This window comes from Sus scrofa, chromosome 14 (assembly GCF_054392235.1).
Source record: "Sus scrofa isolate SSC_HxYL_T2T_F1_AM1 chromosome 14, Sscrofa_HxYL_maternal_Yorkshire_Landrace_v2.0, whole genome shotgun sequence".
Taxonomy (NCBI): Eukaryota; Metazoa; Chordata; class Mammalia; order Artiodactyla; family Suidae; genus Sus; species Sus scrofa.
Genome location: NC_139396.1, coordinates 52,104,827 through 52,119,753, shown reverse-complemented (window position 1 = coordinate 52,119,753; position 14,927 = coordinate 52,104,827). Strand labels below are relative to the sequence as shown.

The 14,927-nt window shown below is 56.4% G+C and overlaps 2 protein-coding genes across 10 annotated transcripts in view; one reads left to right on the top strand and one right to left on the bottom strand.

The window, feature by feature from the left end:
* Positions 1-1,097: 1,097 nt before the first annotated feature.
* Positions 1,098-10,206, bottom strand: LOC146396554 (uncharacterized). Of its 7 annotated transcripts, XM_084996264.1 has the most exons (9): positions 9,276-10,206; positions 8,827-8,869; positions 7,331-7,435; positions 7,189-7,225; positions 6,909-6,981; positions 5,326-5,420; positions 1,975-2,024; positions 1,478-1,549; positions 1,098-1,235 (listed from the first exon to the last, which is right to left on the bottom strand). In XM_084996264.1, the coding sequence occupies exons 1-5, from the start codon at positions 10,204-10,206 to the stop codon at positions 6,961-6,963; spliced, it is 1,137 nt and encodes a 378-aa protein (XP_084852390.1). In that variant the 3' UTR covers positions 1,098-1,235; positions 1,478-1,549; positions 1,975-2,024; positions 5,326-5,420; positions 6,909-6,960. The 7 variants fall into 7 exon arrangements, with proteins under 7 accessions (XP_084852390.1, XP_084852386.1, XP_084852389.1 ...); XM_084996260.1 differs by lacking the exon at positions 6,909-6,981; XM_084996263.1 differs by lacking the exon at positions 7,189-7,225.
* SETD1B (SET domain containing 1B, histone lysine methyltransferase) overlaps positions 9,577-14,927 on the top strand; it is a 23,917-nt gene continuing 18,566 nt past the window's right edge. The window contains exons 1-5 of one of the 3 annotated variants that reach the window (XM_084995984.1): positions 9,577-9,613; positions 10,369-10,556; positions 10,777-10,875; positions 11,525-11,795; positions 13,754-13,866. In XM_084995984.1, the coding sequence (XP_084852110.1) occupies positions 10,383-10,556; positions 10,777-10,875; positions 11,525-11,795; positions 13,754-13,866 (657 nt within the window). In that variant the 5' untranslated portion in view covers positions 9,577-9,613; positions 10,369-10,382. Of the gene's footprint in view, positions 9,878-10,122; positions 10,255-10,368; positions 10,557-10,776; positions 10,876-11,524; positions 11,796-13,753; positions 13,867-14,927 lie in introns of those variants that run through there. The other 2 variants (XM_084995983.1, XM_021073231.2) reach the window with 2 other exon arrangements.

Sequence of the window (14,927 nt, the reverse complement as noted above, 5' to 3'; positions counted from 1 at the left end):
GCAAGGCCCAGAACCGTGAACCAAGCAAGACTTCGTCGAGGAGGGAACGGGGAAAGCGAGGGTAGATCTAGTTGAGATCAGCTGGGCCCTGTTCTGCCCACTTTGGAGACTAACAACCCCTCTCCCACAAAGAAATTTGTGTTCTTCAGCCAGCAGCCACACACATCCTTAATCCCAAGCTCTCTCCCCATCCCTCCCAACTCCTCACCAAAGCTATTTATTGAGCCTTGGCCCTGGACAGGTACTCTCAGGATGGCTGGCTGAGATCACCCCTGCCTTCCAACCCTTACCTCCTTGCGACCTCGGGCTGTCTTTTGCCCAGAGGTCAGGAGTGGCAGAGGGAACCCCTGGAGCAAGTACATGCCAAGCAAGTACCCAGACATGGCTAGGCGAGAGAGGTCTTTCCCAGCTGGGTAGGACCACTAGTAGTTCCCTCAGGAAAGGGCTGGCAGCACTCAGGATCTTCTTAACCCCACTTCACCTGGAAGATTCCCCACTTCCAAGTTCTCAACAAGGATCAGGTAAACTCTACTACGGAAAGGAAACTGCCAACCTGGCAGTTCCATAAATGCCAGGTGGAGGTTTTCAACAGCTGCAAGGCCTGATCTGATCACCAGATGGCAGCAGCGACCACCCCTGGAAGTCCCCAAAGAGCCCAGCGCTGGGAAGAGAAGGGCCAGCTCAAAGTAGTTAAGTGGAAAGCCTTTTCCTGTCCCTGGGCCAGAAGACATTTGCTGGGTCAAGCACTCCTGGACGAATTAACAGCCATCCATTCATTCCTTTTTTGCAGCACAAGTTTATTGAGAGGGAATTGTGTTCCTGCCTCTGAGGAACTCAGTCTTGGGGGAAGCGTTCTGAGATGTGAACAATTTAGACACCAGAGCCTCTAGGGTTCAGAGAAGGTTGAGAGGCAGGCAGCACATGAACCAAGCTTGTCAGTGCTGGCAGGAAAGGCCAGCAGAAGTAGGATGGGTACCCAGCCTGGGTAAGTGTATGGTGGCTAGACATCATATCAGGTTTGGCAGTGGCTGGGGAGTGAGGGAGGCCAGACATGATTGTCAAGTTAGTAACCAGGGTTAGATCGTGGAGGCCTGGTTGCCAGGCTCAAGAGGGGTGCTGGACAGAGGCTCTTAACAGGAGAGGAGCCCAGACAAAGCTTTTCCCATGACCAGGGAGGAGCTGTGATTGGCTGGTGAGGCTGGGACAGGGCTGGGGTGCACAGTGGCAGCTGGAAGCTAGCAAAAGAGGAGGGAAACAGGTCCAAATACATGTCAGAAGTGAGATTCCTCAGGACCACTGGAGCGGAGGGGGGGGGCATCACTTAGGGAGGGAGAGGATGGAAGAGGGCTTGGAGGGAGCGGGGGAAGCACTTACCTTTGAGCCAGGCACAAGCCTCTTCCCTTTGGCTGCCTCAGGCTTGCCCCGCATCAGGGACCCCGAAGCTCAGGGAGTGGCTGGGAGAGTAAGACTGCCTCACCTGGAGGAACCTTGGGAGATTTCACTTAGAAGGGTCACGCCACTCTGAGCAAACTGTGTCATTCACTCCAGCCTGTGGGGGGAGGGGAAGGCTCTTGACTTTCCTCAAAATCCTCAGATCTCAGTTTCCATTTTTCCCGTCTTGAGAAATAGATTTCAACTTATGCCAGAACAAATGACTTACACAAAACCAAGAGAAAGGAAGAAGAAAAGTGAGTCTTCTCAGCCCGGCCCAGGTCCAGGCAGGACAGCTGATGCTGGGCCCAGCCTGCCCACCCACCCCTGCCTGGCCAAGAGGCTGGCAGAGCCCCAACCCCACCCGGCCTGGAGCATGTTGGATTTGGACCTGGCTCCTGTGGTGGTGTAGGGGCTGGATCTGTAGCTAAAAATATCCAGCAGCCAGGCCAACTGCTCAGAGCTTCCACAGAGGCGCTGGGCCAGACAGGCCAGCTGAGGCACTGGGAACGCCCACACATTCTGGAAGCCCTGTTCTCTTACCTGCGAGATGTTCTGAGGACCGGTGTCATTCCTCTATTCACCAGGAATTCCTGGAGAGATTTAGGAGGGTAAGAAAGCATCTTTAAATTCGAGCTTGCCACAGAGCTATTTAGACACAGAAGCCTAGGAGAGCTGGCAGGTGACATTTATGGGAATGAACAAATAAATTTAGGCCTGGGCTCTATTATGGGCAGGTCCACTTCTGTCTTGTCAGGGCAAAGTCTGGCCAGTATAAGTTAGGATGGGGAAATCAACATCAATGCTTGAGGCTTCTGCTTCCCAGGAGCATCAGAACACTCTGGGATATCATCCACCTCATGTGAGACAGAGACTGAACCTTCCTTGAGGTCCCAGAGATGGGAGGTGGCCCTGGCAGGGAGTGCTGTCAAGGTTATCTATCCCTGTTCCAAGATTCCCTCCAGGCCTCAGCACTTGGTGGTGGGGTCGGGGAGTCACTGCTGGAGTACAAAAAGCTGCCTGCACAAAGCCATACTGGGAAACAGCTAAAAGGTTATCCAGCAACTCCCTCTTCCTGGCTAACATGGGGGAGACCATGACTCCTGGAGGGGTGGGAAACTGCCTAGGTCACCAACCAGCTGGAGACAATACTGGACCCAGGCGGCCTCTGAGATGGCGGGCTGCCCATCTCCACAGTCCAGGCAGAGGCTGAGTCTCCACACACAGGGTCCAAAAGGTCGGATTCCAGGCCACGGAAGATGGGCCGGAAGGGGCGGGACCCAGGCGGCCAGTCGTAAGGCAGGTCCAGCCACCTCCCCAGCCCTTCCGCTGGCGTGGCCCTCTCAGGGCAGGCTCCACCAGCTGGGCGCCAGGAGCAGCCCCGCCCCGAGCTCACTGGGTGATCAGGGCGGAGCCACCCTCTGGGCCCAAAGAGGACAGATAGGCTGCCCCGCCCCTCTCTCCACAGAGGTGATACTGGCGTGGGGGACAAAGAAATCAAAAAGAGGGGGTGAAAGAGGAAAGGAAGCAGGAAGGTGGTGCAGGTTGTGGGGGCATCGCTCCCTTCCAGGAAACACCCAGACCACAGCTGAGCACCTAATTGCTCCCTAATTGGTCTGAGGGCGGGAGTGGAGAAACGGGAGTAGAGAAACTGGCTGTAGCCCTTCAGGCTGCTGCTGGGAGGGAAATCACTTTAACTGTCCAGTGCCCAGAGTAGGCAGACTCCTACCCTACAGAGCCCTAAAGACTCTTTAAGAAGGGATGCAGGACAACCTCAGGTGGCAGAAGTCAAGAGGGGCAGATCCAGGGGGTTGAATGAACTCGTCAATGGCAGAGCCGAAGTTAAACTGCAGGATTGAGGCAAGTGTGGAAGGAGGGAAGAGGCTCATGGGGCTCATTATTATGTGAGCCTCACCTGCTTTTACAAAGTGCTCACACTGGGTAGAGGGAGGGAGTCCGGTGGGCTGTACCCCTTACCCCCCAGCAAAGGACAGGATACCAAACCCAGCTTATCTGGGACTGGAGACCTCCATGGAGCCAAGGCATGGCCGGCAAGAAGGAGCCAAAAGCACCACACTGGTTACTTTCAACCAGATAGCTTTTCCAGCTCTTGGGCAGTGATGCCAGCAGACAGCTGGCATGAGAGGGAGCCCAAAATAACTTAGACAGCTGGGCTGAGCGGGACCATGGACACAGGCACTGGGCTGGAAGTCAAGACACCTGGAATCCCATCCTGGCTGCCTGCCAGTGGTGGCCTCGTGACCTTGGGTGAGTCACTTCTACTCTCCGGGTGGGGGGGACCCCAAATCATGACCTCTCATGGAACAGCCTGTGAAAATGGGGAAAGGCCACCTTCCCAACTCAGATACTAGAGGGAAAAACCGGGCTGGCTCCCAGCCTGTAAAGTCAATCTTCCCCTTTGCCCTGAGGCATTGCCACGTGCTTGGGGTGGGCAGGTCAGGGAGGAGCTTGAAAGAAGTCCAGCCCCCACCAGCCACACCGAATGGAAGCCAACTAGAGTGAAGCCTGAACGTGAGGCCAGCTCCCTTAATCGCACTTAATCCTCCACCCTTTACAACAGACTTCATTATCATCGCTTTACACAGGGGACTCGCCCAAGGTCACCAGCACAGCGGAGAGTCAAGCCCACAGCTGCCGAACCTAGAGCCTCCCTTCGTTAAGCACCAAGATGCCCCCAATGGAATCTCCAGATCAAGCCCTATGGCTCCCCCAATACACAGTTTAGCCCCTACGCTGAGGGGTGGGGTTAAAGAGAACAGGGCTGATCAGACTTGGAAGCCAAGCCTGGGCCCAAATGGGGGAGGAGTGCAATTGGCAGCACCCGGACCCAAATGGTTCACCAAGGTAATCAGAGAGAAGGGGTCAGAGATCAAGGGCCGTACTATCTCCAGCTGTGGCGCTTCCTGGAGATAAAGAGGATGGGAAACTGTACACAGTCGGCTTGTGTTAGGAGAATAAGGAGGCGGTGACTGTTACCACAAAACAGACCACTCTGCCCCAAGCCAATGAGCTTGGGGGCTTCAAGGTGTCACCTAGCTCAAAGGTCCTCAAAATGTGTCTCCACAGCACAGCTTCAGCATCACCTGGGAACTTGTTAGAATTGCAAGTTCTCAGACCCCACCTATTGAATCAGAAACTTGGGGACCAGGCCTTGGAGCTGATTCTCATGAATTGGATGCACACTCGACTTCAAGAATCACTATCCCATTTGTGCAAAGAAGGAAACTTGGGCTCAGAGACTGCAACTTACGTGAGGTCATAGGTAAAATGGCTAGCCCGGTTTCAAATCTGGGTTTGTCCAATTCTAGAAATAGGGCTTTTTTGGGGGGCAGGGGATGAAACAGAATTATGGGAATTCCCTGGAAAGGGAAGAGTCATGAGGCCTCTTTCTTAAAGGAAGCTGGCCCAGATCTCAGGTTCTTCTGTTGTTCACCTCCCTAGCAGCCAGACATCAGAGAAGAGGCCAGCTCATACAGTCACCCCACACGCCCCACTGAGGGCCGGAAGGGAGGGCCAGTGCTCAGCCGGGTTTCCTGGCAGCCGACTGTGCCTTTCAGAAGAGGCATTCAGGGCCCTCCCCCCACCACAAAACACACAACTGGGAAATACTTGCAAGTGCAGCCTCTCCTATGCTGCTAAATACGGCAGAGAATTGCACGCCCCAAACTCCTGACAACAGAAGCTGACAGGCGGGGATGGATGGACCAAGCAGGCCCAGCAGGCAGTCGATTTCACACACACGATCCCACACATCTGTGGGGGGGGGAGGGGCTGCAGAACCAGACGAGCGGGTTTAGGATGCCCGCCCTCCCTGGGCTCCAGGCCAAAGCCCCCCAAATCTCCGTCTCAGGCCGGGAAAGGGCTCACACCTACCTTAGCGGGAAGATTGTCAGAGTCAAACTGGACCTGTTTCTGCTGTCCGAAAAAAGACGGTCAACGTTGGGGATACCTCTTCTCCGGTCGTGAGCCTAGAGGGGAAGAAAATCAAGAGTGTTTTAAGAAGTCGATGGCCACCAGCCGGACAAGGTCCCTAGAGAGAAGGGAAGACTTACAAATGTCTCCCCTTTTTCCAGCTGCTAAGCTTAGAGTAGAATGAATTGGGGCGGGGGGGGCGGGGGGAAGGTGGATGAGTCACGAAGGTTCAGCCCGGGCGCCGAGCTGCAGGAGGCGACTCATCTGCATTTCCAAAGGCCCGCCCCGTCCGCATCCCCTCCCCCACGAAGGGCCGGAGAAGTGAGGGTTTACCCCAGAGCCCTCCGCCTCGGGGGATCCCGGGGAAGGCCCGCTCAGCGTTCCCAGGTCCCCACCCCCACCCCTGGCTTTCGAGCCCTGGGTTGCCGCGGTGCCTGGACTGCCGGGACGTCGGTAGACTCCGTGAGGGCCTAACGCCCAAAGTGGGGACAAAGGGGACATCCCCCCCACCCCTCGGCTATTAAGGGAGTTGGGAGCCAGGCGTGGGCGTCGAGGCCCGGATTGGGCAGCGGGGACAGCCCGGGGTCAGGGCCCGGCCGCAGGGAAGGATTCCGAGGCCTCTGGAGGAGCCGGTCGGGGTCAGGGGGCGGCCTCGAGGCCCGGACTGGCCCCGTGGCCCTTTGCTACTGGCTCCCGCGCGACAGGGAGGAGGAAAAGTACCGCGGCTCGGCGCGGGAGCCAGGCCTCCTCGTGCCCGCGAGGGCCGCTGAGTAGGGCGCCGGGTCCGAGGAAGCTGCGGAGCCCGCTCCCGTTGTCGAGACCTCCCCAAACCAGGGGCGTCCCCGCAAGCGGCGGCGGCCTCCCCTCCCCCGCCGCCTCCTTCCCTCTTCCCGCCAGGCGCGCGGCAGCAGCCACCGCCCGAGCCGCGGGCGGCGCGCGAAATGGCGCCCGTCTGCCGCCTCGCCTGGCGGAGGAGAGCGCAGGAGCCGCGACTCGCGACGCCCGCAGGCCCGCGGTCCACGAAACGGCCTCTGCAAACAGCCCCTGGCCCCGGGCGCTGTGCCCTGGGGGCTCTCGGGTCCCATCGGGGCCGAGGGACTACCGCCAGCTCCGGATTCCCAAAGACAACCCGGGAAGGAGGAAGAAAGAGAACGGCCGCCATTAGCCACCCGCAGCCCGGCCCTGGCCCCGGCCCCGGCCCTGGCCCCAGCCCAGCCCAGCCCAGCCCAGCCGGCCGTTCTGCTCTGAACCTGAAAATAAAACTCGTGTTTGGGAGGGAGGAGCGAGCGCAACCGAGAGGACAAGCAGCGCTCGGGCTGCAGGAGATGCTGCGTCATGGTGCCAACATGGACGCCGGCCTTTTGTCCTTTTTTGCTCAGGAAGCGCAGGCGCGCCCCGGAGCCCCGAAAAGCCGGCTTCAGAGGGCGAGACTCCCACAATCAAAAGGGAAAGAAGCCCTAGGCTCGGAAGGAGAGTTATCCTCGGCTTTGAGCCCCCCCCCAAGCCAAAGCACTTAAATTTCTTTTCCCCACCAAGGCTCAGACCTAGAAAAGCGAGGGGGACGAGCGCAGGCGGCTCCATGGATGTCCGAGGTCGCTAGAGAGACCTTTCTCTCGCCTGCAGGACAGAAGGGGCGAAAAGGGTCTGAGAGACCTCCTTCCTCGCCTCCCCCCCGCCCCCCATCCGGCTGCCAAACCTGAAGCTCCAGAAACCTCCCCCCTCAGGTCCCAAACATTTGCAGCCCATGGCCTGCTCGGGGAAAAAAAAAATTTCCTCGAAGGGGCAAAAGGCACTTTTTTTTTTTTTTTTTTTTTTTTTACTTACCCGCTCAGCCCGGTGCCAAGGAGTCTGGAAGATCAAGCTGGGCGGCGGTTTTGGAGGTGTTATTGTAAAAAATATCTTTTAGGGGGATTGTTTAGTTGCGAATATTTGGGGGAATGGTGGTGTCTTTTTTTGTTATTGTTACCTTTTTAAAGTTACACTCTCATGGCATTTTCTGCTCCTTCCACTTCTGCAAACTTTCCAGGGTTGGGTTGGCAAAAGGCGGCTTCGCTGAGGACTGTTTACTGCTCTGGATATAGCAATGGTGTGACCGTCATTAAGAGACAAAAGGCGAAAATACACAGTCAAATCAAACAAAAGGCAAAAGACGCACCGGCCATCCCAACCACCATAGAAAATAGCCCCGAGTTAACGATGGTGTTTGGCTTGAACCAGCTAGGACTTGTTTTCCAGTTTTAATCTAGTTTCCTGTGACGGCTTTAGTCTCTTTACACAAAGAGGTCTTCCTTTCCCTCACCCACCCCCCTACCAAGAAGAGAAAAACAGAGCTGTTTTTCTTCAAATAGATCGACTTTCAAAGAAAGTGTACATGTTACTGGGAAGAAAGCTGACTAGCATTTATTGCTGTAAACATTTTCAAAAGCTTCAAGCTAAAACCCTAGCTTTATAAAAGCAAAAACGTCTAAAAGCATTTTAACTGGCTTATGTTAGACAAGAGCAACACAGACAGACATGCAGATGAAGGTTCAGAAAATTAAGGACATCTCAGCAACATTAACATGAAAACTGCACTGCGGCGTAAGGACAGAATGGATTGGGTACTTACAAGGTAAAAGGTTTTTAAAAACTTAAAAGAGTAACAACTGCTCACAATTTTTTTTTTGCTGCCATTTCGCTAGTCCTAAAACTATACATTTAAAACATTACCTTGTTAAAGAGAGAGCAGAAGGAGTTAATAAGATGGCCAGGTTTAAGTGTTTAATAGAGGAAACTATATATATAAAAATTTATTGTTCAGTCAAGAGAATACAGATTAAGACAGCTCCAAGCTCCCCCCACCCACCCAAGAAAAAAGAGGAAAAAAAATAAATATGTCATTTACTTAGGTTTTTTGGAATTCAAAATTGTTAACTGCTGACATTAATGGTGTGCTATGACCTAGTTATACAAGACAAAGATGGATTCCAAGTCATAAGGAAAAATCCAGATCTTTTTAAAAAGTCTTCTTCATTCTTCCAATTGTGAATCCTTTAGCCTGTTGACAAATGTTAAACACAACACTGAGGCGTCCTGAACTGGATGGTGGAGTCAAAGGAAAAACATTCCCCATTTGCAACAAAGGAAAAACCCACTTGGCCATTTAATTCCATTGCAGAAAAATGGCTCCCCTCATCTGTTGGCCTCTCCTTGGTGTCTGATGAAGGATGTTTTGAGATCAGCGTCTAATAACTCAAGCCCTATAGAAGCCGAGCTCTCATTGGCTGCCGCGCCCTGCCGCCCTGCTCTAGCCAATTACCTACCCACTGCCAAATTACAAACCCCGAAAAGAGCCCCAATATGAAATACACCACCACGAAGCCCCAACGAGGCGGTTCCCCTGCCTCGGCCGCCCGACAGGAAAGGCAGAGGGGGCTGCAAAAGCGTCCTCGAGAAGCCCGGGAGCCTAGGAGTTGAACTCACAAAATGGAAGCCGCACGCTGATTGGCCGCCGCCACTCCCGGACCTTTAATAAAGAAAGGGGAAGGAAAGATAAATGCAAAAAAGGGGGACTCTCTCCGCTGGTGGCTAGAGGAAGGGGGGTGGCGCGGGGAGAGAAGCATGTGTTCTCGACAATTACAGGGCGCTCCTCTCCAAAAATAAAAACAGAGAAAAATGCTTCTATCACCCAGGTCCAGGCAAGGGCTGCATCCTCCCAGGAATGTGAATGCTAATTTGGTTAAAATCCTGGTTTCCCCTCCCCAGCTCAGCTCCGGGGGGAGGGGGTCGCGGGGCAGAAGAGGAAGCCGGAGCCGAGATACCTCGATTGCAACTCGTCTTGGAGCCGCCTTGCCTCTCCTCACGGCTCCCAGCGTCCAAACACACAATCACACACACACCCCAAAACCCAGCCCTTTCCCCAGAGCTCCCACCTCGGGTCTTGTCAGTTTGCAAACAGTTTTGGAGGTCCGAGGCGCAAGCCGAGGCGGCCGCAGCTCGGAGGGTAGCCCCAGCCGCGGGAGGTAGAGCCCGGGGAGACCCCCTCCCCCGCCAGCCAAGCCCCCCACCTAAGTCCCAGCAGAATAAATAAATTAAAAGGCCTTCCCCCGGGGAGGGGGGAGGCAGTGTGGGAGCGCGCGAGTGAGGGGTGGGGGGCCGCTGGGGCCCGGGGCTTTGGCGGCGCAGCTGCCGCCGCCGGGAGAGTGCCTGGGGAAGCGGCGAGGAAGGAGAGGGGAGGAGGAAGAGGAGGAGGAGGAGGAAGAGGAGGAGGGTGAGCGCTCGGGTCGGGCTCCTTAGCGGTGTATTGTGGGATGTGCGGCTACTGGGAGCCGAGCCTCCGCCGCCAGCCGCCTCCCGGGCAGCAGCAGCAGCAGCAGCAGCAGCGGCGGCGGCAGCAGCTCCGGGCCCGGCAGCCGCGGCGGCGGCGGCGGCGCTCCCCCCTCCTGGCCCCCCGTCCGGCCGCCCCGGCCTCGGCTCCCGCGGGGGACACCATGTACTGGCTGGCGGCGCAGGGAGGCCGGCGCCCGGCGGGGATGTAAGCGCGGCTCGGGGAGGGAGAGGCCGCGGCCGGCAGCCAGGCGGCCCGAGCCCCCAGCCCCGGCCCCGGCCGAGCGGGAGGGCGGGCGGGCGGCGCCAGGCCTGCCGCGAGCCCCGCGCCTGAGCCGGGCCGATCGAGCGAGCTAGCGCCACGCCGGGCGGCCGGGCGGCCGGGCGGGCACCATGGGCCGGAGCCCGCGTCCTCCGGGTGCCCCGGGCCCCTCCAGCCCGCACCAGGGGGCCCCAGGAGCTCCTCGCAGCCGCCCCGAGACGGTGGCCGAGCGGGCGGGCGCCTAATTCTCCGGAAGGGTTATTCTCTCGCTCCATTCTTATTTTGGGGGGAGCCAGCGAGACAGCTCCTTTTGGGGCGCGCTGGTAAGGTGGGAGGGGGTGGGGGCTGGACGATTTGATTCTTTAGCGTGTGTGTAGAAGCGGCCGCCGCCGCCGCCGCCGCCGCGGCGGAGACGACAACAACTTGCTCGTTTTCAGGTTGGGTTAACGGCATGGAGAACAGTCACCCCCCCCACCACCACCACCAGCAGCCCCCGCCGCAGCCCGGCCCTTCGGGCGAGAGGAGGAACCACCATTGGAGAAGTTACAAGTTGATGATTGACCCGGCTTTGAAAAAGGGGCATCATAAACTGTATCGCTACGATGGGCAGCATTTCAGCCTGGCGGTGAGTAGCCGGCGCGCCTCCCCGCCGCCCTCACCCACCCGCGAGCCGTGCCGGGGAGAGGGGTCCGAGCGGTCCGGGAACACCCCCCCCTTCCTGACCACCCGCCAACTGTCAGCCGGGTCCCCAGTCCTGGAGTTTGACAAGTGCTTGGAGGGGGGGGGGTCTGTCCCTGGGGAGTGGGGCCAGCCCACTCATTCCGCCCCACTCTTCCTCCCCACAGATGTCCAGCAACCGCCCTGTGGAAATTGTCGAAGATCCCCGGGTCGTCGGGATCTGGACCAAAAACAAGGAGTTGGAGCTTTCGGTGCCTAAATTCAAGGTAGCACCCCTCCCCTTTGCCCCGCGTCCTTTCCACCGCCTCCCTACTCCCCGAGTTCGAAAATAACGCCAGTCCTGACCGAGCCCAGCCTGATTCTTGAGTTCCCGCCGTCCGCGGCGGCCGGGGCCGGGGAAGTTTTGGCGGAGAGGGGGAGATTGCTGCCAGAGGGGTGTCCCTTCTCGGCTGCTGTTAACATAATAACACTCGGTGAAACTGTAATCTAGGCGTTGATACAGTGTCCTGCCCGCCCAGATGGGGGCTCCGGGTCCCCACCTGGCTCCTCACAGCCCATTGACTCGGCCCCGGAGACCCGCCCCCCTCCCCAGCCTTGTGGCTTTAGGGGGACAACTTCCTAGCCCAAGGGGTCGCCCCTGCCCGGCAGCTGGGAGAGGAGGCCAGAATGGGGGGTGGGGAAAGAGAAACTGTTTCTTTTTCCCCTTTCCTTTCGAACCCAGAGGACTTCCACGTTCCAAACGATTTAATCCTCTGCTTCCCGGGCCCGCCCGCGTGCATTTCCCCCCCCAAAAAAAAAAATTTTATTTTTTTACTTACCCTTCATTGTTTTCAGAGGGCAGCCGAGTGGGGAATGTTGTGTTTTCCCTTTGGTTTCAATGTTCTCCAAATTCCCTTCCCCCTCGTCCCCTGTCAGATCGATGAGTTCTACGTGGGCCCAGTGCCTCCGAAGCAGGTGACATTTGCCAAGCTGAATGATAACATCCGTGAAAACTTCCTGAGGGACATGTGCAAGAAGTATGGGGAGGTGGAGGAGGTGGAGATTTTGTACAACCCCAAGACCAAGAAGCACTTGGGCATTGCCAAAGTGGTCTTTGCCACGGTCAGGGGAGCCAAGGAGGCGGTTCAGCACTTGCATAGCACTTCAGTCATGGGCAATATCATCCACGTGGAGCTGGACACCAAAGGTGAGTGGAGGTCCGCCCAACGCGGCCGCTGCGGAGGAACTGCAGGACCTGTCAGTGTGACTCTTTCCCTCCCAGAATCCCTCTTGCAGTGTTGGGGAGCCCCTCACTCTTCTTTGGGGGCCCCCCTACAACATTATTTTTCTTTTGCCCCCCTCTTGAGGGTAGAGTCACGTGGGGCTAAATGTGTTGTCTGTTGCTAGGAAACAAGCTATAATTTACCAAATGTGCCCAGTCCTTGGCCACTGCAGCCCTAGGGACCACCCGGAGGCTTTCCCACTGCTGACACCCCCATGGGCTCCTGTAGGAGCCCTGGTGGCTGGGTTTAGACAGTCCCCAATGTTGCTGTCTGTGTTGGGAGAGGAGGCAGGGTTTGTTTATTTGTGGGGGGCTGTGAAAGAGCCACTAGGATGCATTTAAATATGCAAAGAATTGGTCCTGCCACTAAAAGGGGAGTCCTCCAGGGATCCAGACTGCCCCTCCCTCACATGCTGCCCCTTCCCCCAGGAATTAGGAACCCATTGGCGTAGAGTGCGGTTTCATTGATAATGTTCCCGATAGAGCTGGGCCGGCTGCTCTGGGTGCTCAAGGGTTGACACCGTGTCTTCCCTCCTCTCTCTTAAAGAGACAGCACCATCTCTCATGCACCGGAATCCCGCTCTGTGCTCACTCTGAGCCTGTGAGCAGCTGCTGGGAGAGCTGGGCTGGAGAAGCCATACCTCCCACCCTCAGGGTCCTGAGAGACTCCTCCTCTGTGCTGGCTGGGGGGCTCTCTGGAGAAGTTCCCATAGATATAGAGGAAAGTGCCAGGTACTCTGAGGTCCAGCTATCCTTGTGACTGAGCAGACAGTTTTGGGTCCAGAGCCCCTGCAGGGTCCCCTGGGAAATCCTGCCTGGGAGGGTTAGGTTGGTGGCTTCCAGGGGTTTTGTGAGCAGGAGGTTTAGGGGCTTGAGACCCTGCTGGGGCTTGTGGAGGGATGCTGCTCCGGGGTGGGCACAGTCATCCCACAAACTCTTGCCCAACCTGTCCCTAGTCCTGAGCCTCCAGAGGGCACAAGCTAGTTTCCTGTCCAAGCCACAGCCCCCCTCAACCCCCTTCTCTAGTTTCTCAGTCAATGTTGGGGGGAGAATCCTTTGGTGGCTGCAGGCCAATTTTTCCCTGAGAATCAAATGTGGAGCCCCCTCCCCCATCACATCAGCACATGCACATGCACATTTTAAGGAGCAGCCATCCCTCACCAAGATTTCATTTCTGCAAAAAAAAAAAAAAAAAAAAAAAGGCCCTTAGAGACTGCCACTAAGTTTGTGTTTCAAGAAAGAGATGGTAAAGAGTAGCTCAAGGAATGTGTCTCCTTTGCATATGTAAGCAGCTGCCTCAGAGGGCTCTATAAATATGATACTAGGCCCCCTGGTCTATAGAGGCCTCTCTCTGCTGGGGGGTGGGGGTGGGGAGGAGGGTACCTGACTAGGCTCAGTGGGCCAGAGGAGGCATGTGGACTGCCCAGTAACTGCCCTACTAAAGTGTATTTTACAAAGTGGGCTGGTCACCTGAGAGAGTTAACAACAAACAGTCTCCTCCGTGTCACTTGGTCTCCTCTCTCCTTGCTACAAGGCCCTGGCTATTAAGTGGGAAGGTCAGAGGATGGGGATTACCTGACTCTCTTTGAGTAGCATGGCCCAGGTGACAGGAAGGGGCCTTGTGTTGGGGGTGGCATTTCTGTATTTAGGGGAGTCCCAGCCCCACGAGGCATGACATTCTGAATGTCAGGATCAGAAAAATCATATAGTTTAGCAGCTTCATTGAAGCTGATTCAGACAAGACTCCTGAGTGAGAGAGAGAAGTAGGAACTTGGCTGGGTCCCACCACTTCCCCAGGCTTGGGGTCCCAGGCACAAGGGTGCCCACCTGTGGGGGCTTCCCCATCCTGGAGCCTCACTGAGTCCTCCTTCATCTTCTCACAGGGGAAACCCGCATGCGGTTCTACGAACTGTTGGTCACGGGCCGATACACACCCCAAACCCTCCCAGTGGGAGAGCTGGACGCCGTCTCTCCAATCGTGAATGAGACCCTACAGGTGGGTTCATGGCTGTCAGTTTTTCCCCCACCTCCCTACCCCTCACCCCTCACCCCTTCACCAGCTCTCTGAGGTGCCCCCCACCCCACTTTACCATCTCCAGCATTAGACATCAGGGCCTCAGAGGGAAAGGAGCCTGGCTATGCCCACCACAGGTTCCAGCAGGGGTCTAAAAGCCCAGTTTGCCAAAGCTCTTCTCTGGCACAGCCCTCAGTTCTCTCCCTACACAGGCTGGGATTCCCACAAAACCAGAGCCAAACACTGCTGCGTCCAGGGCCCTATGTCTGGTGTCCTATGCACCCCTCTACCCCCAGAAAGCAGAGTTCAAGTTCCTCCTTCTAGAGCAAGACTGATCCCTTCCCCATCCTGCCTTCCCGGACACTCACCTGGATCACCTGTCATGGGGAGGTTCTCATCCCAGCTCCTTCCTCAGCATCAGCCCAGCCACCCTCAGAGGTAGCTTTGCCAGAGTGAAGAGACTTGCTGGTCTGCTGGGTTGTTTATTAGGCATTTTACCATGTCACACTGTTTAAAGCTTAAAATGTGAAGAGGCTGGGGGGACAAGGCCCTTGGCCATGCCTCACTCCCAAGATCATTTGAAAGTCTTTGATTTCTTTTTTTTTTTTTTTTTTTTTTTTTGTCTTTTTGCTATTTCTTGGGCCGCTCCCGTGGCATATGGAGTTTCCCAGGCTAGGGGTCTAATCGGAGCCGTAGCTGCCAGCCTATGCCAGAGCCACAGCAACTCGGGATCCGAGCTGCGTCTGCAACCTACACCACAGCTCACGGCAACGCCAGATCGTTAACCCACTGAGCAAGGGCAGGGATCGAACCCGCAACCTCATGGTTCCTAGTCGGATTCGTTAACCACTGCGCCACGACGGGAACTCCGTCTTTGATTTCCGATAGCGTGAGGCAGGCAGGAAATCCCAGTTCAAACCAAGATGTCAGAGTCTTATCTTTTCTCTGCTTCAGGGATTAGGAAAAACCCTCAAGGTTTTCTGAGGATAATTGGCTACCCCAAGATTAGTGAGCCCATCCAGACACTTTAACCTCTCCCTCTT